This window comes from Cupressus sempervirens, chromosome 3 (assembly GCF_028749045.1).
Source record: "Cupressus sempervirens isolate cs-2001-9-10 chromosome 3, ASM2874904v1, whole genome shotgun sequence".
In the NCBI taxonomy this organism is placed as follows: domain Eukaryota; kingdom Viridiplantae; phylum Streptophyta; class Pinopsida; order Cupressales; family Cupressaceae; genus Cupressus; species Cupressus sempervirens.
In genome coordinates this window covers 292,094,728-292,117,959 of record NC_143120.1, presented here as the reverse complement: position 1 = coordinate 292,117,959, position 23,232 = coordinate 292,094,728, and the positions used below count along the sequence as shown (strand labels likewise).

General features: G+C 37.0%; 1 protein-coding gene across 5 annotated transcripts in view; it reads left to right on the top strand.

The window, feature by feature from the left end:
- The window catches only part of LOC149566113 (uncharacterized), a 227,600-nt gene that overhangs the window by 174,052 nt on the left and 30,316 nt on the right, over positions 1 to 23,232 (top strand). For 4 of the 5 annotated variants that reach the window (XR_016362121.1, XM_089819540.1, XM_089819542.1 and 1 more), the window contains one exon: positions 1,793 to 1,992. Coding sequence is in view for 3 of the 5 variants with exons in the window: in XM_089819540.1 (XP_089675666.1) it covers positions 1,793 to 1,992 (200 nt within the window). In the remaining 2 variants the exon portion in view is untranslated. Of the gene's footprint in view, positions 1 to 1,792; positions 1,993 to 23,232 lie in introns of those variants that run through there. The other variant, XM_089819543.1, reaches the window with a different exon arrangement.

Here is a 23,232-nt window from a genome sequence, read left to right as displayed (position 1 = left end):
TGATATTCGAAAATGCTTTTAAGTTGCTCGTCTTTGCTTGAGTTGCATTTAAGAAAGATCAAATGAGCCGGAAAACAGTGAATCATTTAAGGGCTCGTTCGTTTCGTGGAATTGTAGAATGTTGAAATTCCCAGATACTGGAATTCAATTCAGGAAGTTTTATATCTGGAAAACGGCTTTCAGAATATGGATGGAACCGTTTGTTTTACCTGGAAAATGAGTGAGCAAGAAGATGCATTTTCTGCATTTGGTTCCATAAATCTGAAATTGGTATTAGTTTTTAATTTTTTTTTATCAGGAACAAAATGTGATATAATTGTGAGATTTCTCCATCCACCTAACAGTTTTCCATTGTTTCCACGCACAGCCTTTCAGAGCGTCTATATTCTTAATTATCATTAGCAAATTTTTAATGGGCAAAAGTTTATGGCAATATCCATTTCCACTCCATATTCCACTGCAGCAACTATTTCTTCCCCCCTTCTGTTATCAAACTGCAGCAACTCTTCCAGTTGCTAAAAACACAGAAAATATATGAGACTACTTAACTGTAGAAGGCCCTTAAGTGTTCTGAGACAACCCAGTCTAATTTATTTTCCATTAAAGTTTTAGAAGGTAAAAAATGTTGTTCTGAAATGTTATTCATATCCTTGCAGTCAAATACATATGAAAATGGTCAAACTTTTGGAATGCTTAAAACTAACTATACATACATGTAAGAGTAAAGATTGCTGCCCAAATCATATAGGATAACAAGGTGGGAGAAAGGCTTACCAAGCAAAATATTTTCACGAAGATCTCGAATTGAGCTACACCCGATTAGCCTGAAACTACATATTACCGTTTAGAGAGCTAAGGAAGAACTGAATTTCCATAAATATCATTCACACTCTTTTCTTTAGTGTCACATAAAGCCCTAGCACACCAAAAGCTCATTTACTTTTATTTGACACTTGAAACTGACAGAATCACATGGTTTATATGCTAAAAAGTATAAAATGTTGTCTTACCTCAATTCCCTTTTAAGTGGAATTGGAATTCATTTTCCAATTTCAGGTATTTCGAAAGAAGATTAATATGCTGGTTTTGAGGTTAAATTAGAAATTAGAAATTCTTATTCCATTTTGTCTTTGGAAAAACCAACATCAAATATGCCAAGTTTGGTATATGAAAATGTCAATTCCATCTAACTCCAGGAAACAAATGGGCCTTAAATATTGTAATGGCTTGTTGTTCTCTTTACTTTTCTGGACATTGGTGAGTCTGCGTTCAGACTTCTGAGGCCATGTTTGAAGCATGGCAAAATTTTTGTTAGACTTGGTAGCATCAGTGCACAGATGTAGCTAGTCTCATTCGTTTTAGGTTTTGACTTGTGAATCCTGATAAGTTTTCCTACTACGAACAGCAGTTGCAAGGAATGAATTTTAGGAGAGGCCCACCAAATTTAAGTTTTAAATAGCCAACTATAGCTCTCTTCTAAACTTGATCATACTTTTGGATAACCAGCTAACAGGAGTAAATGGACAATTAATGGTGGTAGTACTATTTTGTATTGTCAAATATTCCTTTTCGCTAGTATATCTATTGGAAGATTCCTGGAAAACTTGATGATTTGCATTCACTTGTGATGTTGATCTGTGCTGAGTGTTTGAAGGATGATGCTTGGAATATGATGACATTGTGATCCATTTGGTTTTATTAAAATCCAGAATGCTTTATTTTTGTTCACCGAAAAATTTGAAATTATACATCAATCCTGATCTTGACCATGTAAATTGAAATCAATGAGCAGGTTTATACAGTTTGGACCAAATGTGAAGTGCCATTGTGGGGCAGCAAATTGTCAAGGTGCTCTTGGAGAACCATTTGGAACGTATGGAATCAAAACTGGAGGATCTCGAGCTGTAATTAGAGAACATTTTAGAGATAACAGTGAAATAGCGCTCAATACACATTTGTTGCAATGGGGATCGAAGCGGGCAAGGTCCTATTGTAAGTAAAATTTTCCGAATGTAAATATTCCTTGGTTATTTCTTGAAATAGATTATAGTACATCTCTTTTTACTTGTGAATTTTAAAGGTTTTTCTATAATGATATTCCATAAAAGCATTCTTGATTTCTTTAAAATTAAGTGAAGGCTTTCACAGGATCATTTAATTGTTTTGGGATTGAATATGCATGGTGTCTAGTGATCTCAAGATGACTTCAATGTGTAGGAAGTACAAGGCAATGAGTAAATCACTTAGTACACAATCACCTCTAAGCAGGTTTTAGCAAGTGGATGAATGGTGAACATTTTCTACATTTTCCTTCTCATCCTCTAGCTGCTTTCCCCATTGGCAAAGGTTTTGGGAATCAGGGAAAATGTCATTAGTGCAATGACGATTGATAAAGGCCATCTTGAGATGCCAAACTAATTCATGGGTTAACTCCCACAGAAGATGATTTTTTATAAATTTTAAATTTGTCATTTTAATTGTGCAGTTATGTTTTTAGGATATACTAGATTTTTCTGATTTCATATACATAGAATTATGCAATTACTATCCAAATAAATACAGGCTAGGCCAATAACCATTGCAATCTCACAGTGACTTGAAGCCACTGGTCATTTTTGTGACTAGAAGCCACTTGTCGTTTTTGTGATTTTGTGACAGTTTGCACCTGCATTATTAGTTAGCTTTGTACTCAAACCAAGGGTTAAATATCATTCTTGTGAAAGTGCCACAACTATAAAATATCCCCAAACTAAAAATAGCTAGGTCGCTGATGCTGATGCTGATGCAGATGCAAGAATTGGATGCGCAATTATTTTTTCTTTTTTGGATTTTGGATGCGTTTGGATGTGTGTGTGCGTGCGCGCGTGCATGCACTATAATTTATATACGTAAAGAAATGCGAGAAATATGCAAAAATAAACCATTCCATAGCATGATACTTCAGCATTGATAGTTGAAACTTCACAAACACTAAGTGACAAATATGCAATTTGAAATAGCTAATTAGTAAATTACTCAAGTTCAAGATTCCAATGCAATTTGTGTTACAAAATCAAAACTTAATGTTTATCAATTAAGAGTCAAGACTCAAGATTCACTAATCAAATTCAGTCTTTCAGAAATATAAGGTAAGAACTGATGAAGGGAATCGTAAGAATCTGTTGGATCTGACTTGTTTATGACATTTCCAGTTAATGTAATATCCCCTCTGTGAGATAAAATCTAAATAATAAATTATGATTATATATATATATATATATTATATATATATAAAAACTTATATATACATCTGAAGTTTATAAGTATTTTCATAGATATAGATCAAAGTAAAGGGATATGAATTATCAAATACGCTACCAACTATTAATCATATGGATCCATACATAATAGAAAGCACAATAGATACCATAAGTATTATAATATTCATCTATATTAATGTATTTATCAAAGACCCAATAATAATAAGAATAACACCCTTATCTCACAATATCTATTTTAATTACATTTAGCAAGAGATACAACACCATCATTTAAAACTGATCGGGCATCATAAAGTAAGGGTCACAACCATCCTTATAAGACTGGCCCATTGTATATATGAGTGTCTGGGCAAATGGAATTGGGAGGGGAGGAGGCAAGGAGAAGTTGTGATGCAGAGTATGGAGATTTTAAGAAAATAAACAAAAGTCGTGACTATGGAAAAGACAATCAAACATAATAGGAGTGAGAATATCGATATAAGCAAGCAATGAGCAGAGATACCATGGCTGATATAAGGAACAATAATCATAAAATAAGATAAGAAAGCATTGAGTGGAAAATTAGAAGCATCTGCGAAAACAATAAGACAAAGGTTGCCAAAGCAAGTTATTTGTATTCACTGTTCATAGAAATATCAAAGAAATTCTGAAATACGAATTCTATCTGCATTAGCCATATTCAATGCTAGAAGGGAGTAGAACAAACACACAGTGGCAAGCAAACACAAGTGAACAGTTAACAAGACAAACACAGGAGTCTTTGCCGCGAAACAGAAACACCAGGAGAGGAGATAGCGGATAGATATGTGAACATGAGATAGAAAGTATCAAGCCAATCACCGAAACAGGAGCAAAACAAATAGAAGTAACTCATCAGCATACTCTCATAAGAATCGTGCCAGGTTGATCCGCTATATATATATATATATATGACAGATCCAGTATACAAATAAATGAGTAATAAAAGAGAATAAGAAAATATAGTTGCAGACCTCAAACAATCAGAGTATCTCATTGTGATATTCACAGGATATGTATGTGTGTGTGTGTGTGTGACATAGGAATGATACAAACTATGTCAAAGATGAGAACTCTAAGTTCTCATAAATACCAAAGAGATCATTGACTATAGACATCCATTCTTGGATGTTGAGTTTTCCTTAAAAAGGAACTCAGAGACTAGAGGGCATTCAGAAATGAATGTCGGGGTTAGGATCCCAGAGAGAGATTTATAGAGAATCTCTTAGAGGCAATATATATTGTAGTGGTCAAACATATGCATATGTCAAAGACGAGACTTGGTTAGAGGTGGGATCTCTACCGAGTAGAGTTGTCAGAGATCCCAAAGAGGCCTAAGGAAGACACTCTTTCTATGATAATTACCTAATTGAGATATAGTTCTCACTAGAGGGTTAGGTGGTTTGAGAAGGATCACTTAGGAAGGATTAGGAAGGGTAGCAAGGGGTAGTATTTAGGACCTAGGTTAATAATCATTTAGTTCAATATTTATAATATGGTTTTATATACATTTTTTCTCCATTGTACTAGCTAATGGTTGCAGGTTACAGCATTCAACCTTAACCCAGAAGAGGGGACATCACAGTTAACCTTAGCTGAGCACTAGTTTTGGAGGAGTAAAATCACTAATCAGTAAATCCAAGCCCTGTGATTAGTAATAAAATTGCTGGTTTACATCATTTCCAAACACCAACTATCAATCCTCAATGCTACATCAGTCATATAAGGTGCTGCTACAGCATTGTGGAAGGTTTCCATCAGTAGTATAAGGTTCTGTTTCAGTTTTCTGAAGGTCACATGAGTCATAAATGGTGCTGTATCAATCATAATAAAAATGGAAATTATAACAATCATATAAACTATTGAGTGTTGTGCCAGCATTTTGGATGCTTACATCAGTCATGTAAGGTGCTGTTCTAGCATTTTGAAAGGTTATGTCAGTCATAGTGCTGGTTCAGTTAACAAAATATTAAAATGTTATATCAGACATTAACAGTGTTGTACTGGTTTTAAGATCATTAGTAAATTACTCGATTTTAGAGTACCTTATAGTTGCCATATTGCACAGCATCCATCATTGCTCATTTATGAGTTGATTTTTGGAAGTGATAGTTCTGAAAATTCATCCATTAAAACGCCTTTCGGCTGTGGGTGCCTTCTAGATGCACCTGGATGCTTCCTGGATGCTCTCAGGAAGTGCATCTAGGGAGAATCTGTGCAGCACCATAACACACCCACGCATCTAGACACATCAGAACCAGCATCCGGCCATTCCAGCAGGGAGTTGGTATCTTAGAAAAATAGATACGTATTTCTGTTATTTAACTTCTGAAAGGCATCTTTACATTTTTTTCAGGAAATGATTCTCCATGATGCTCACCATAAAGAATATAATGCATGTCTAAAGAGGGTTTTTCCAGAGGAGACCAAATTATACGAATAGCTGAAATTACAGGGAAATGTCAAGCAAGGCTTTCATCACAAAAACTCATTGTTACATATACTATTTTCCTATCAATTGCTTGTTTTACTGATTCTAAGAGTCAAGAAACTTCCAAGACCGTGCTATGTGTGCCAATTGCATGAAATATACAATAAAACCTGTAGGAAGCATTATAGAAATGTGTTCAACCCATGGTTGTAGGGAGACATGTCTGTAACCCTTTGGGACACGTCATGGGACTGTTACGCATTCCTACATACTAGGAATGGGGTGGAGTTGCTCCTGATTGAATGGTTCCACCTGTGTTTCCTTGCATCTCTGTTTGAACCATAAATCAAGTTGCAGGATACTGTCTGGATGCAGGTGTTGTTTTTCTGTGCTTGTTTAAACCACAGGCACTGATTTGCCATTCCAGCCATAGACAATCCACGTTTGTCTCCACCGAGCACTGCTTATTCTCGATAAGTAAGACAATGTGGTATATTTATTCAAGAGAGGAAGATTAATCTTCCTTTACACCTTTTGTGGTGCCCCTTCATCAAGGGATGCCCCTCTCCCAAGTGGCTCCAATTATTAATAATTATATAAATAATTAATATGCGATAATTGCATAAATAATAATTATATGTCACAATAATAATATAATATATATTTTATCAATCACAATAATTTAATCAACCTTTCTGCTATCTATTTCGGCCTGAAGGGATCTAACCATAGCTAATATAAAATTTAATAGTGGGTGTGTCTGGATGTGGATGTGTCTGGATATGGTTTTTTGCAAATTTTTGAACTTGGCATTTGGCATTGATCTATGATGAAGTATTATGCTATTACATGACTTTGTTTTACAATTTTGTATATCTCTTGAATTTGTTTTTGTGTACACACATACACACACAACCAAACACATCCAAATCCCTATGGTTCTTATACTCGCATCCAAACTGGTAAGTTTGATAAAATGAATAAATACAACCTGCAAAATGTCACGAGCATTTTGATACTTTTCTATTGCTTAAAACAGACATGGAATATGTTACACAGTTTTGCAATTTATATTTTACTTTCATGCAAGGGTTTATTTACCCACTAGACTTTAAATTAGAAATAAAAGCAGGGACCAGTCAAATATGGCTTGAAAGGTTGTTTGGGATAACATGTTGAAAGCACGGGTTACCATTAAGGACCCATGACGGGTGGCTTCAGGATCTATGATTATGCAGTCACAAAGTACAATGAGATTATATACTCCCTTATGTATCCAAAACATTGAAGGATATTAAAAATATCTTCCAACAAGTCATGCTTGTTAAGATACTATATATATATATATATATATGGTGTTTCCAAGTACCTCATCTATTTTTCCAAAACAGATGTACTGGTATGGGACCAGTCTCCCATAACAGCACTGGTACCAGTCTCCTAGCAATCTTGGTTCAAACAATTTGAGACGATTCAGTAGACTGATGCATACTACATTTGGTAATAAGAAGATAAATATGTTTGTAAACATTCAAGAGTTTTCAAATAACCAGAACTAATGAAATAACTTGCACACCAAATTGAAGTAATTCTGATTTTTATTTCAACCAATAGAATGACATCAAGTAGTACCAGACCTGGTATTGCTCCAGCAAGATTATCAACCACAAATTTGATTATAAATGTATTCTTCCGCACCTGTATAATATCTGTAAGCACTAGTTTTGAACTCTGATCCACTTAGACACCCCCAATCTGCTTTGTAATGAACTCTCCAGCCCTGACATGGCCATTGGGACTGAACCAATTGCGGCCTAGGAAGGTACCTCTTGCTGAAGCTGCTTAATTTTTGCCTGTGGCTGTCTACAAAACCACTGATCTGCATGGGAAATATGATTTCTGCCTGTATGATGCTCCCAAACCCTCACCTCAAGCTAACCAGAGAAACTGGAGCAGGTACAGCTAGGGTATGAAGTATAATAAGAAATATTCTTCTGTAGCGATACAGGTCTGCCACTATAAAACACTGATTTGATCTGCCTCTACATAGCTGAAAAGAAATTTTCCTGCATGAATCACTGTCTACTGTTCCAATCTCTGAATGGTGATGCAATCTGTAGCTTAGCAGGCTGGGGTTTCGTCCAGTGCCCATAACTGTGAAGAGTTTTCGTTCTTTGTAGTCAGAATTCTGCTCAAGCTCTCTCCGAAGCCCAAAAAAGCAATTGCTGATAAAGAAATAACCTGACAAAATGCAAATGAAACCCCAATTTTTCTTTTTAACTTTTGCTATCTCCCTACATTTGGATTGAACTTTTTTAGGGTTTAAGTCTTTTAATTTAAAATGACTATTAATATATATGCCTTTCTAATTAAATCGAACTCCAAGCCAGAATCCTCCTTTAATAATAATAACATTAGCCCCGTTTTATGAAAACAACTTATTATCACTTCCCCTAGGGAAGTGGGCCAAGGTCTTATTATAACTTATTATAATATAAACTGATTATAGCCATTCACTTTATTATTATTTCATTTAAACCTAATTTAGAAAATATTTAAATATTTCTCAATTCATTCATCAAATGCACATCTGAACATAGAACTAGAATCTGAATGCAGCCATCTGTTCAAGGATGATGCTTGAGCCCTTCATGCGAACTGACACTTCCTGTAAAAGAAATAGGGGTACTCCCTAAGAAGTAGTAACTACCACCAACTCCTAGATGCATCCCAGTCAACTCCTAGTCAATCCCGAAAAAGTGGGGATCCTTGCAAAAATCTTGGAAAATGTTCCAAATTTCTCAAAACCTTTCAAAAAGCCCCTGCAAAGCTCCGTAGGCTTTTGACTGAATCCCCTATCTATACTATTGACCTGTGAGAACTTGGATCAATCATTGTTGATCTGGTTGTCACCTAGAAAGAGGGCATCATAGTCCCCTCTTCCCAGAGATTGCTTATCCACAAACAATGGATCACTATACCACTACAACCCCATAGTAGTTGTAGGTAGAATTCTTATTGCTTCCGCTACTCCAATTTGATATAAATGCCATGTAACCTCAATGCTTGAAACAACTTACCAGAGTTCTGAAATGCCAATGCAATATTGAAGCCACTTCTCAGATTGCTCAACAAAGTATTGTCCCTGCTTTATTAAATGTTTAACACATCATCACCGTAAAGTACCCACCCTCGTATGCAGAATATCTAAATAATGTGGGAATGAACTCGCACATGCCAAGAAATCTGCACAAATGGCCACCTTGCTGTGCTGTCATAACTTGCTGTGCTGTCATAACTCAGACCCGAAACCAAAATGATATTAAACATGTAACCCAACCAAGGCTAATCCAAGAAAATCACCGCTTACTCCGTCTTTATTCAAAAGGTATATCTCTTAGTACTGCGATAGTGGTTAAACACTGAAGTAGTCAATACTAGCTCAGGGCATGCTATATGATTCCGACAAGGGAAGCCACTAATCCATTGGAAGTCCAAGAATATGAAGTCACCAATCAACAGAGACATCGCTCTCCGATCAAGTGAAGTAGATGGTATAGCTAAAGATGAGATGTGTATATCACCAACGGCCATTATAGACAACTCTTTATTGGCTGGCCCACTAGGACTGTCGTCAATTAAGTTATCCTTATCATCCAGAAAATGATCAACAATTGAATTTTCTATGTTGGCAATCCTTTGCTCATTACCATGTAAAGGGTGGTGACTGTCTCAAAACTGTTGAAGGTGGAGCTTGACTTGATGAGCCAATTGTCTTGCCCTTTTTAACCAATCATCATTAAATTTTTGAGACTGCTCTATTTCAGGTACTCCAAAGTATTTAAAATCAGTCCTACAATACGACACATCAAATTTTTTTATCATGCCTTATGCTTACATCTTGTGTCCCAAACACAACAGAGTCTATACTACTCACTTCCCAATGATCTGAGGCTGAAATGTCATGAGAAATTAAGAATTTATTACTTCTGTTAATCATCAGAAAATTAGAACTGATTTCTTTACTTTTATCCATGTCTTCAAAGCACCAAATTCAAGGCAAACTGACATACTCTTAGCTGCCCCGCTCTTAATTCCATTAGTTAGTGCCCTAAGCACAATATGTTTACCCATGTGAGTAAACTCTGTTGAAATCTTGGATATACCTCCCAAGAGACTTCAGCCATTGCACACCAAGTACCACATCCGTCCCTCCACTAATACCAATAACATAATCATCTGTGAAAGAATAGTTATTTAACACAAAAGATAATTGTGGTATCCTTCTTGTTCAACCCATTATGGATGACAGGAATTCATTAAATTCCTCTTTGTTTTCTTCTAGCCCTTCATTTACAACAAAACATACATTGGGGGAACTATGAGTAGCACCATTGTCTACCATGCATAACACCCGGTGTTCCTTGACATTTCCTTCCAACATGAAAGGCTGATATTTAGGAACACCAAAAATAGTAGCAATGGTACCATATGCAACATCACGTGCCTCAACAACTGCATCAGGATTACACTTCAGAATTTGTATGTTGAATATGCTCATCCTTCACATTTGAATGAACCTCAATGGGATGTGTTTTGTGTTTCCTAAGGTATCTATGTCTAAACTCCCATAGCTCCCTACACGCAAAGAAAAGTTTCCTCCTCAAATCATTGTGTCTCATGATCCATCCTTAGAGGCAGTGGTGCACTCTCGACTTGTGTAGAGGGCCTTTAAGATGGTTCTATGCTCCTGGAAGGCTTCTTATTTGGGTAATAAGAAGTAGGTAGCAGAGAAGTGTCAAGCGCAAGTGTGGTTTGAAAAACTTCCTCCCAGGTCTTGGGTGTCGTAGGTAAATGTTGGGTAGCCGACGGGTCCCTTTGAGAAGGTTCTTGTTATGTAGCCGACGGACCCTTTCTGGAAGGTTCTTATTATGTAGTTGATGGGCCCTTCGGTAATTGTCATGTAGCCAACGGACCCCTTCGGGAAGGTTCTTTGGAAAGTATTTATACCCCCTTCGGGAAGCATTGTATTCATCTTATCTTATCAAGTATAATGTAATGTCTTTGGCATATGCGAATAATAATAAGAAGTTCTGCTATTCATATCTATTGTCTGTATGCATTATTCCGTTTACCCAGTACGGTAAAACATTTGGCGCCGTTGCCTGATGGACCTGGTGCACAGACAGACGGATGAAGACTAAATGCCAAATCAATTGAACAAGAATAAGAATAAGTTGAAAGAAAAGGACGACATACATGCTGCGCAGGAAAATTTAATTTTGGCACAACAGGTTGAACGCAGACGGAGATTTCAGCAAGTTACCAACGGACACAAAAGCACTGAAAAATTCTTGGAAGAGACTCAACAGCGGGTCAATTTGGTGGAAGAAGCAAGGGAGGAGTTTTTGAACCTGCATACACCGAGGGAAGAGAATCCAGATGGAAGGGGATCGACTCGCACGACTCGGAGTGCCGAGGGAGCACAAGCGTGGAGTGAACTCTTCGTCCAAGATATACTTCCAGAACAGACAGCTTCGGTTGACAAAAACCCTTCTTCACCAAATAGCGTGACTGTTGAAAACAGCGCGGGTGTTGGAAATAGCGCGGGTGTTGAAAACAATGCGAGTATCGAAAACAGCGCGAGTGTGTAGAACAATGAAGGTGTGCAGAACAACGCGAGTGTGCAGAACAGCGCAGGTGTGATACAAAACAGTGCGGAAGTGCAAAACAACACGGGAGTGCAAAACAGTGCAGGTACACAACAAAACCCACAACATCTAGTAATAATAGCAGGACCAAAAGAAAAGTTGCCTAAATTTAATGGTGAAGGAATCGCCGATCCGATCCGAAATTAGAAAAAATGTGAAACGATCTGGAGGGCAAATGGCATAACAGATACAAACGAATGGATCTGACAACTTCTCGCTATCCTACGGGGTGTTGCAATTGATTGGTTTACTGAGACAGAGCTACAAAAGTTAAACAGTTGGGATAATATTAAGAAAGAATTTATTGCGGAATTTCAAATATTGCGAGACGATAATGAGATTGTAGCGGAGATATTCAATACTAAGCAAGAGAAGAATGAAACAGTTCGAGTCTTCGCTAGGAAGTTAAAGGACCTGATCAATAAAATGGAGAATAACCCAGCTGATGGGCTACAAAAGAGATGGTTCATTGAAGGCCTTCCCCTGAAACTGCGAAAGAAGATGAAGATCGTGCCACCATCGACATACATTGAAGCGTACAATTGGGCAATGAACCTCGAAAGTGAGCAGAAGACAAAGAAGAAGAAGAAGAGTAGCTCGTCCGATTCAGATGACGATGCATCTTCAGGAGAAGATAGTAGTGACGATGAAGGCAGCAGCAAGAAGGTTCGTGCTTTTAGAAGGACATGATCCACATGATGAAGGAGTTTAAAAATATGCAGAAGGAGACAAAGAGCAGTGAGCTGTGGTGCATAGAGTGTAAAACCGATGGTCATACGAAAGGATCCTGTCCAAAGAACCAATTCTGCGACATTTATCAAATCATGGGCCATTCGACAAATGAATGCCCCTTTAACATGAAAACCAGAGGATCTCCGCAGGTGCTTCTTACATAGGCAACTTCCACGTCAGGAGGGAACGGAAATGCAAACATTGATGGTGCCACTTAGGGTGGGTACAAGAATAATAGTAGAGGGCAAAACAACAACAATAGCGGCAACAACAATAATGGCGGAAGGAGTCGAATTGAGTAGGATGCGAATGGACGGCCAATAAGTCAATGTCGCGCATGCAATTTGTGGGGTCACTTTGCCCGAGAGTGCACAACGGTGAACACACCGCAGTTGCTATGCCGATGGTGTGGACCTGGCGATCATGACGATGCTAAGTGCCCGAAGTTCGGAGTAAACTTGATTACTATTGGGATGGATGAGGAAGAAGTTTTGGCAATCACTCGAAAACAGGCGAAGCTCTGCCCTGATTTGACGGAGGAAAAGAAGAGATTGCAGGAAGCCCGCACAAAGATCTAGAGAGCAACGCAGGTAGAAACGACACACCTAAAGGACACGTCGGGTACCTCCGTACGATTTTTAGACATTGTATGGGTTTTTGAAGGAGTAACCATACAGAGTTTGGAGCTCTCGTGTTATTGTAGGCGTAGGATTCCCAAACAAGGAAAAGATTCAATTTGTCATAATAGGTTGCCGTACGAATTGAACAAGACTAGTTGCAGTACGGATCTGAGGATTCAACCCCAACCTATCATGTACGGACTTTAAAGGCGTCAACTTGAGGGATGGGATACTTGATACGTCCAGCCTCTCCTGTAGCCTGGTAGCCGTACGAAACGAATGGGTTTGCAGGAAAGAGGAAGTAGAAGAGCTTTAAAAAAAAACAAAAAAAAACGTCAACAAATCAAGAATGCTCATAATGAGTATTAGATGATGCCATAGGGAAGGGAAAGCACCAGCGGTTGCCAGAAAGAGTGTGGGATTAGGAGAAATTGCAGAAATAGTGTGTTCCGTGCATTTTTCTGTGAGTTTCGGAGTGTTGCCCCTCGACCCTGCCAAGGGCGTTGTCCCTTGGACCCCCAGTCGTTGCGGATATCAGTCGTGAGAAGTGTGACCAGTTGATGAAACTTGGAGCTGCTGCAGGCATAGTGTGCTAGAGGTGGAAAGATCTACAGAACAAGCATTTCGAGAGGGGTGTTACACTTGGAGTAGGTGTTGGCTGTGAAGCTGTCTTGGTGGATGCAGAGAGAGCTTGGGAAGAGTTGATCATCTAGTTGAAGGCAGTTCAGTGGCACTTGGCTCAGTGGACCCAGAGTTGGAAGCAGAGAAAGCGGCATTGGTGGCTATCAAGGTCAGCTTGACTTAGGAGACAGTGGCTACAGATGCTATGTGGGCTAGAGACCAGTTTGGTTCAGGCACAGAACGAATGTGAAAGTGATGCGACAAAAGCAGATTTATCTTATTGAAGTTAGTCAGTTAATGTATTTTGTTTTGTAATTGTCGTCCGGAGACGACTTTCTTCTTTTGGGGGGGATGATGTCGTAGGTAAATATTGGGTAGCCGACGGATCCTTTCGGGAAGGTTCTTCTTATGTAGCCGACGGACCCTTTCGGGAAGGTTCTTGTTATGTAGCCGATGGGCCCTTCGGTAATTGTCATGTAGCTGACGGACCCCTTCGGGAAGGTTCTTCGGAAAGTATTTATACCCCCTTCGGGAAGCATTGTATTCATCTTATCTTATCAAGCATAATGTAATATCTTTGGCATATGCGAATAATAATAAGAAGTTCTGCTATTCATATCTATTGTCTATATGCATTAATCCGTTTACCCAGTATGGTAAAACATTGGGCTTGAAAGTTGTAATCAAACCTCATAATCTCACCTACAACTCTTGAATGAATAACATCACTAGATGCTTGAGAGGCATCTCTGAAACCATCACAACAATTTGCTGAAACTCATTAACATGTCTCAACGTGACCAGTCTATTTCATCAATGCTAGGTCACTGTAACATAATTCCACATTGTTAGGATTGAATCTAGTGATAAGTTGCTCTTTGAACTTTGTGTAAGAGTATATGAATCCATGGTTATGGGTGACCAAACCATGGTGCCACCAATTATATGCAATACCCTCCAAGTCTAGTACAACATGCCCGGCCATTGATATTCTTGCTACGGTCAAAAAGGAAATAACGTAAGCTTGCTGGTCACTCACTTGAGATCTCCATTTTGCTTTTGTTTTGGTTGTTTATCTCTGCTAGTCTTCAAGTTGTGCCGAGTCTGTGCACAGTAATGGGGTAGTGGGAAAGCATCTTTAACATGCTTTGGAAGTGCTTATTTCTCATAAGTAGCTGCCATGATTGTGTCTTGAAACTCAATAGCCTCTAGTGGGTCTACTGGCGCTTGAGCAAAATGTGCCTGTAAAGGCCTATCGGTTGGACGTATGCATGTTCTGTCCTGTCTAGGAGAACTATATGCATTGTCATCCGAAGAATGAGCCATGCTAATCCCGTGACTGCCTGTAACTGAAACAAACCTATTTCCTCTGTCTTGTATGCTACGCAAATCTTTGTGTTGACCCAACTCCAACCAATCAAGGCTATCCTGTAGCCTGTCTAATGCTTGTACTATTTGTGGCTGCATATTCACGAGAGTCCTAAATGACTCATTGTTAGTGTCATGTTGGTTCTACCTTCCGCTTTGTCGGGGACTCCTACTGCAATCATGTAAGTTGCCCATATCTGCTCGATCTTTTGTTTTATGATCTACCTGTTCCTAAGTGGACATAATACCTATCTATCTCAGATCTGCCTGGATGCATAGAAGTGAACTCAGAACCCTTAGGTTGACAATATCATGGTTTGATACCACAGAAAGATCCCCAATCCAATTTCTATGGCAATTAACTGAAGTTTGTCTAAAAACTTATCTTTGGCCAGCGTATACTGAATGAAGTTAAGCTTTTGGTCTTGTCATTGCAATATATGATATTTTGTATTTTGTTGTTATCTGATTTTTTTGTGATTCTATGATAATTGGAATACAAAAATGCAAGAAAATAACTGAAGCACTGAATTTAATTAGCTCCAAATGACTTTGTACACCTGTATTACATCTGAAAGTACTCTTCTTGAAGTCTGATCCAGTTAAACAGCCGTGATCTGCTCTGTAATGAACTCACCAGCTCCGACGTCAGGATTGGGACTGAACCTATTGCATCGTAGAAAGGTACAGCTTGCTGAAGCTGCTTATATTTTCCTGGGGCTGTCTACAAAACCATGGAACTGCACTGGAGATATGATTTCTACCTATACAATGCTCCAAAACTCTCATGCCAAGCTAACCAGGCGACCTGGAACAGGTAAGGCTAGGATGTGGTGTCCAACAAGAAATATTCTGCCATACGGATACAGGTCTGCCAATATAAACTGCTGACGTAACCTACCTGTACAAATCTAAAAATGATTTTTTTTCCAAAAATTGCTGTCCACTGTTCCAATATTTGAATGGTGATGAAAACTGTAATCTGGAAGGAATGGATTTCGTCCATCTCCCAAAGCTGCCAAGATTTTTTGTTCTTTGTAATCTAAATTATGCTCAAACCCTCTCTAGAGCTGGAACAAGCAATTGCTACGAAGAAATAATCTGATAGAATGCCAAATGAAACCTCAATTCCTCCTATTTCTCCCCATATCCCTCCATTTGGATCGAACTCTTTTAGGGCTTTACTCTTTTAATTTAAAAGTAACTTTATTAGAACAATCCCTTTCCAAATAAATTGAACTCCTAGCTATAATTCTCCATTAATAATATTGACTCCCTTTTAATAAAATAGCTCACTATGAATACTCCCAGGAAAATGGGCCAAGGTCTTATTATAATGTAAATTGATTATAATAATTGGCTAGTGTTCCACGGGGATGCGTCCCCTATGGTATTGGGGTCGTACCCCTAATAGGGATGAAACGGGGATGCGGAGACAGATTTTGGCCATCCCCTAAGTTGTCCCCTTTTTGGCAAATTACGAAACGTCCTCGAAATGACCAATTTTTTTTGGCTGGAAACTTGGGGACAGCCAGCAGTACTGGGAACGGTTTTGCCATCCCCTACCCATCTCCGAAACTGCTGGTCATCCCCTTTTTCTCCAGCCAATTTGGCAAAGGCAAAACACCCCCTAAAAATCATTTAATTTCTAATTTTCGCTGTTCGCGTGGCCCATAGTCGTCTTAAAGACATAATAAAAATATGCAATCCATATTTGGTCTATTAAAACTCTAACTCTTCTACTCATTTTCAGATTTGACATACTTGCTAAGAGGAAGAAAAAAGACATAAGAGCAGTAGCAGCAGTGAGCAAAGATTGTGTTTAGTGTTTACTAATTATTTTAGTTGGACTTCTCTTTATTTTATTATGATTTCAGCATGATACTTGGAGCCTTTGTTCATTTTGATTTTATCTATATATGTATGTGATATTGTTATGATGAAAGTACTTAGTGTTTTCCATTTGATAATATTTCATGTATTGATCTTCTAGAATGTGTATGGTGAATGGTTTATCAATGTTATGATACGCATATTTGAATTTTGTCTCTATATAAAAAAAATCCCCTATGTTTTTAATTGCCGTTCCTTGAGGTCCTGTCCCCTAAATTTTGGCTTCGACCCATACACATACCGGAAAAACGTCCTCGTCCCCGTTCCCTAAAATGTCCCCGTCGTGGAAACTCTGTGGAGCATATTCACTTTATTATTACTTAATTCAAACCCAACGTAGGAAATATGTAGACATTTCTCAGTTTATTCATAAAATGCACATCTAGACTTCGAGTTGAAATCTAACTGAAGCCACGTGATCGTGGGTGATGCACATCTAGACTTCGAGTTGAAATCTAACTGAAGCCACGTGATCGTGGGTGATGCTTGAGCCCTCTAAGCCAACTACTCGTTCCTTTTTAAAAATATGGATCTTCCCTAAAGTAGACCACCGAAGTCTCTGTAATGATCTTGGAGGTTCTTTGATACTACCAGGTCAGCTCCTAATCATTTCCTAAAAAGTAGGGATCCCTCTTAAAATCTAGGAAACTATCCCAAGCCACTCGAGAGTTAAAACAGCTCAAAAAGCCCCTGCAAAGCAACATAAGCCTCTGACTGACTCATGTATCCAAATTGTTGACCTATGAGAACTTGGAAAATAGATCTACCTCTGCTCATCTCCCTCTCACCTATCTAAACATTCATGAAATCATAGAGGAATTGCTCAAGAGTATTGACAGGAAAAACCAATAGAACTGAGTTAGATATTATGTGGGGAAACAATGCTAAAATCCTATATTCAAGGTTAATTACTATTAGTGAACAATGATAACGCTACATTAATGGAACATATAATACTACAATGTATTTGATAGTGCTGGATTGTGTTATTTTCCTTTAAACTTTTCATATATGCAGGTATAAGATGTTTACCAAGTATACTTGAAAGCACCAAAACTTTTAAATGCACTGTATCTTGTTTAGTCAGCTTTAGGTAAGGTATTTTTCTTTGCATAGAAGTAATAATCTCCAAAATGTCCTGATTAGTTCTTTGTCCTTCAACTAGCTGATTTTTTCCTCGAAAAAATCCCAATTCATTAAAAAATTGTTGACCAATCATTGACCTGATTTTCTATGATTTTGTTTGCATTGAAAGCACATTAAATTCATATTAGAATCCTTAAAGAATTACAAAAAGACATAAATATTTATTGCAAAATCCTACAAAACCCTACATTTTACTTACGAAATTGACAAATCACTCAAAAACAGGGTCGAATCTGTTAAGTCTGTTACTTTGATAATAATACTGGTCTGATTGTAGATCGCTCAAGATCTAATAAAGCATGAAGTTCCTTATGAAAGGATTGGCCTCTTATATAAATCTAACCTAATCGGCGTCTATCTTGGGAAGATATTATAATGTTCTTCTGCATAGTTTTAGTTAGTATCTTTACTAACTAATTATATTTCATTGAAGACGCTGATCTTGGCAAGATAATCCCTACTTTATATTGGGTTGACTTGGGAGGAGTCATGTCCTTTCTAAGGACATGCCTCTTGAGTGTAATATAAAGATGAGGTAAGAATGAGGATAGAGGACACACAAGATACAATTAAGTCTGCTCCTCTACATTACTGCCTTGTACGATTTATTGCAGGGATAAGAATATTTCCAAAATAATTACTATATTATTAGTTACACTTCATATACAGGTCTGTACTTAAGACCATCTTCAGCAATAAAGAAAGGAATTATCTTAGCAGATTTTGTAGACACTTTACATGGTATTAGAGCTTTGGTAGTCGAAGTTTGGCTTTGCAAATTGACAATTAGATTTAAAATATCTAGCAACTCCTACCTTCAATGGTAAGCACAATTAGACTTGAAGATGGGTTTTATAGAAAAGAGCACTTTGTTGCTTGAAAATTCAGAATTGTGATGATTCTTGAAGACAATGATGTAATACAGTTTGTTGATAAAGAATCCAAGCGACTTCATGCTGATCCTCATAAACCTATCTGGAGTAAAGGAAACATAAAGGCCATGCAAATCATATAAGATGGGGTTAAAAATGAAATAGAACCTATGCTAATGAAACATGAAACATCATTTAATATGATGAATGCATTATTAAATGCATATGAGGTTAACAATGCGACTAGAACCCTTGCACTAAAAAAGGTAACTAAATCATATACAATTAAAGAAAGGAGAATCTATGAATTGATACTTCCTAAGGGTAGCTAGTCTAATAGATGAACTCGCAAGTATAGAGACCATAATTGAAGACAAAGAGCTAACACTTATGGCTATAGATGGGTTACCTGATTCATGGGAAACATTCTCACAAGGAGTAAGTGCTAGAGACAATCTTCCAGACTTCAATAGACTCAAAGGAGATTGCCTTCAAGAAGAATTTAGGAAACTTAAGAAAGGAGAAAAATTGAAAACTGAAGATGAAGAATTTCATGTTCTCAACACAAATTCCTATTAAGGCAAGAAGAAACACTTCAAGAAGAAGAAGGGTAATAAAAAAAATGACAAACATAAGAAAGATTTATCCCAATTTTGGACACTATAGATCTAATTGTCTTGAGAATACAAAGCAACAAGTAAATTGTACAAACGTTAGCAAGAAAGAAGAAAACTATGATCCTGAGAATCGCGTATTGTATTTTGCACTATCAAATAAAGTATCAAGCAAAGTAGGGTAATTGATAGTAGATCATCTCGACACATTACAGGATACAAAGAAGTACTAGATTCAATATTAGAAGAAGTTGATGGTGAAGTTACCATCGGTGATAATTCCTTTTATTCAGTCAAAGGAATTGGGAATTGCACCTTGAAACTGAAGTTGGCCATTTCTCTACATCTTAAAAGAGTACTCTATGTACCAGGAATAAAGAGGAATCTAATCTCTGTTACATCCCTTGAAGATGATGGACATAATGTTGCATTCATGGACAGTGAAGTAATGACGTTGTCTAAGAACTCTTCATTTAAGAAATCAAAGTTGATTGGTCAAAGAAAGGGATTCTTGTATGAATTAAATACAGAACCTAGTCAACCTATTCAAGCCTTAATTCATGAAGTTGTCGATGCAAACGAAATATGACACGAAAGGTTAGGACATCTAAATTTCAAAGGCTTATCGACTATGGAGAAGATGGTTATTGGTTTACCTAAGTTGAATAAAGATCATTGAAGCATATGCAAAGGATGCGCTCTGGGTAAGAACACCAAAAGTCCATTTCATGATAGCACTAGAAAAATTAACAATGTTTTGGAATTAGTCCACTCAGATTTATGTGGATCTATGTTTGTTCCTTCTCTTGGAGGATTCTGGCGCTACATACTTTTTATAGATGACTTCTCTAGGAAAACTTGGATTTACTTCTTAAAATGTAAAGAACTAGAAGAAATCCTTAAGAGATTTAAAGAATTCAAAACCTTAACTAAAAACTTATCAAGACACATTATTTAACTCTTAGGACAGATAGTGGAGGGGAATATACTTCAGACTTGTTTAAAGATTTTTGTAAAGAAGCATGAATTAAGAGGGAGGATACTGTTCCTTATAATCCACAGCAAAAAAGGGTAGTAGAAAGGAAGAATAGAACAATTATAGAAGCAACAAGAGCTATGACTTTTGATCAAAATTTAGAATATTATCTTTGGGCAAAAGCCTCTTGTACTGGTATCTATAGTCAGAACAGAAGTCCTAACTCCCACCTTAGAGATAAAACTCCTAAAGAATTTTTTTCTAAGGTTAAACCTAATATAAGCCATCTTAGGACGTTTGGGTGCCCAATATACATACATGTTTGAAAAGAAAAGAGAACTAAATTAGAATCCTCTGGGAGGAAAGGTATTTTTGCCGGGTATAGTGAAACATTTAAAGCATATAGAATTTTCATACTTGGTCAGAAAAACATTGAACTTAGTAGGGATGTAATATTTAAAGAAGACTTAGCATTCAAAAGAGTGCTTAGTTCTGAAGATCCCACACGTTTACCTAGTCCTGAAGAAAATCTTGAATCTGAGTTTTAGAGGGAGAACATTGAAGGAATTGAAGATAAATTCAAAATCTTAATCGTGAGAAAACTCAAAATTCTAAGAAAAGACCACTTTGGGCTATTAAGATTGTAGAGGAAGCACAAGACTTTTGTGCTTCGCTGCACCATCTGGAACCTTTAGAGAAAGCAAAAGACCCAAAATTTTTTTAGTTATGCAACAAATATGAGTGATTTATCTAAATCAGAACCAACCAATGTTTCAAATGCTATTAAACATATAGTTGGGAAGAATGCTATGACGGAAGAATACCAATCCATTATTAAGAATAATGTTTGGGAAATTGTTCCAAGGCCTGAAGGAAAATCTGTTGTTTCTTCTAAGTGGATATTTAAATTCAAGCATGTTGGTGACGATAGCATTGAAAAATATAAAGCCAAATTTGTAGCCAAGGGATTCTCTCAGAAGGAGGGAATTGATTATGAAGGAACCTTTGCTCCAATTGCCAGATACACCTCCTTAAAAGCAATCCTAGCTATTGTAGCATCAAAAGGATGGAAAGTACATCAGATGGATGTGGAAACAACATTTTTGAATGGAAAGATTACAAAAGAGGTATATTTGGAACGATCTAAAGGATTTCAAACTCATAACCCTAAAGTCTTTGTAGGCTCAAGAAAGCTCTCTATGGGCTTAAACAGGCTCCAAGGGCATGGTATGAAAGAATTGATAAGTATCTCTCCGATTTAGGATTCTCCAAGAATGAAGCTAATCCAAATCTCTATTATAAAAAGGATAAAGATAATATGATAATATTGATACTATATGTTGATGATTTACTAATAATAGGTGATGATCATCTTATAGATCAATGCAAGAAAGATCTAATCAGAGAATTTGAAATGAAAGATTTAGGATTCCTTCATTACTTCCTAGGATTAGAAGTATGGCATAATTCTAACAACATTATACTTAATCAAGGAAAGTATACATTAGACATATTGAAGAGATTTGGATTGTGGAACTACAAGCCTATGTCTTCTCCAATGGAGACTAATCTACATAAACTTAAGGAAGCAACAACAAAATCACCCTCCATAGATTCTACTCTTTATAGATAGATGATCGGGTCTCTTATGTACTTGGTAAATACAAGACTTGATATTTTCTATATTGTTAATGCTTTAAGTTAGTTTATGTATGAGCCAAAGGAAATTCACCTAGTTGTAGTCAAACACATCATGAGATACTTACAAGGTGCCCTTAACCTTGGGCTCAAGTATTAGAAAGTTGACTTGAACCTACATGGGTACACAGACTCAGATTGGGTTGGAAGTGTTACTGATAGGAAAAACACTTTAGGATGCTGTTTCAGTTTAGGCTTAGCGATGATATCTTGGATATGTAGAAAGCAAGCATCAGTAGCACAAAGTTCCACAGAAGTTGAATACATTGCCGCAACAATGGCCTCTTTTGGAAGCAGTTTGGCTTAGAAAGTTACTTGTGGGATTATTTGGTCATCAGAGTTCCATCAAGCTTTTTGTGAATCCATTTTTTCATGACAGGTCCAAGCATATTGAAATTCCTTACCATTATGTAAGAGGTATGGTAGATAGGAATACTGTAAAATTAGAATACATTTGCACTGCAAATATTCTTACCAACCTTCTCTCTCGAGTGAAGATAGATCACTTTAGGGAAAGACTTGGTATGGTTGAATTGTAATAGATTTGTATATTTAATTATTAATAATTTTGAATTAAAATTATTATTGTTAGGGTATTGACTATTATGGGCTTCACCATTTGTATTCATTATCTAAGGGGTGGCGATCTCTTAGATAATGTACTAAACAGTAGAGAACTACTGTCAGATCTAGATGAGTTAAAGATCACATTGTGATGTAGACATTTTTATGCCTATGAGTCACAACTTGGATAAAGGAAGAATTTAATCATTCTCCGGAGTTTATCCTGTGTATTGGTAGATCTTAACTTAAGATCGTATTGTGATATAGGCCTGACAGTACCTATGAGTCACAACTTGGATAAATGAATAATTTAATCATTCTCTAGATTTTATCTTGTATATTGCATTCCACGCAATACTGTTATCACAAGTTTAAGTGATAAGTCATATCACAGGTATAGTAATATGACACAATATCATGTGTTCAATGATACGAGATGCTTAAAAGATTTAGATAGATATAGAGTATCAATATATGCTTATTCATCTTAATTGATTGCGCTAGATATGTTATCTCTTAGTATGATTATCAAGTTAAGAGGGAGTGTTAATTCGTAACTTTGATAATAATGCTGGTTTGATTATAGGTCGCTCAAGATCTAATAAAGCATGAAGTTCTTTATGAAAGGATTGGCCTCTTATATAATCTAACCTAATCGATGTTTATCTTGGGAAGATATTATAGTGTTCTTTTGCATTGTTTTAGTTA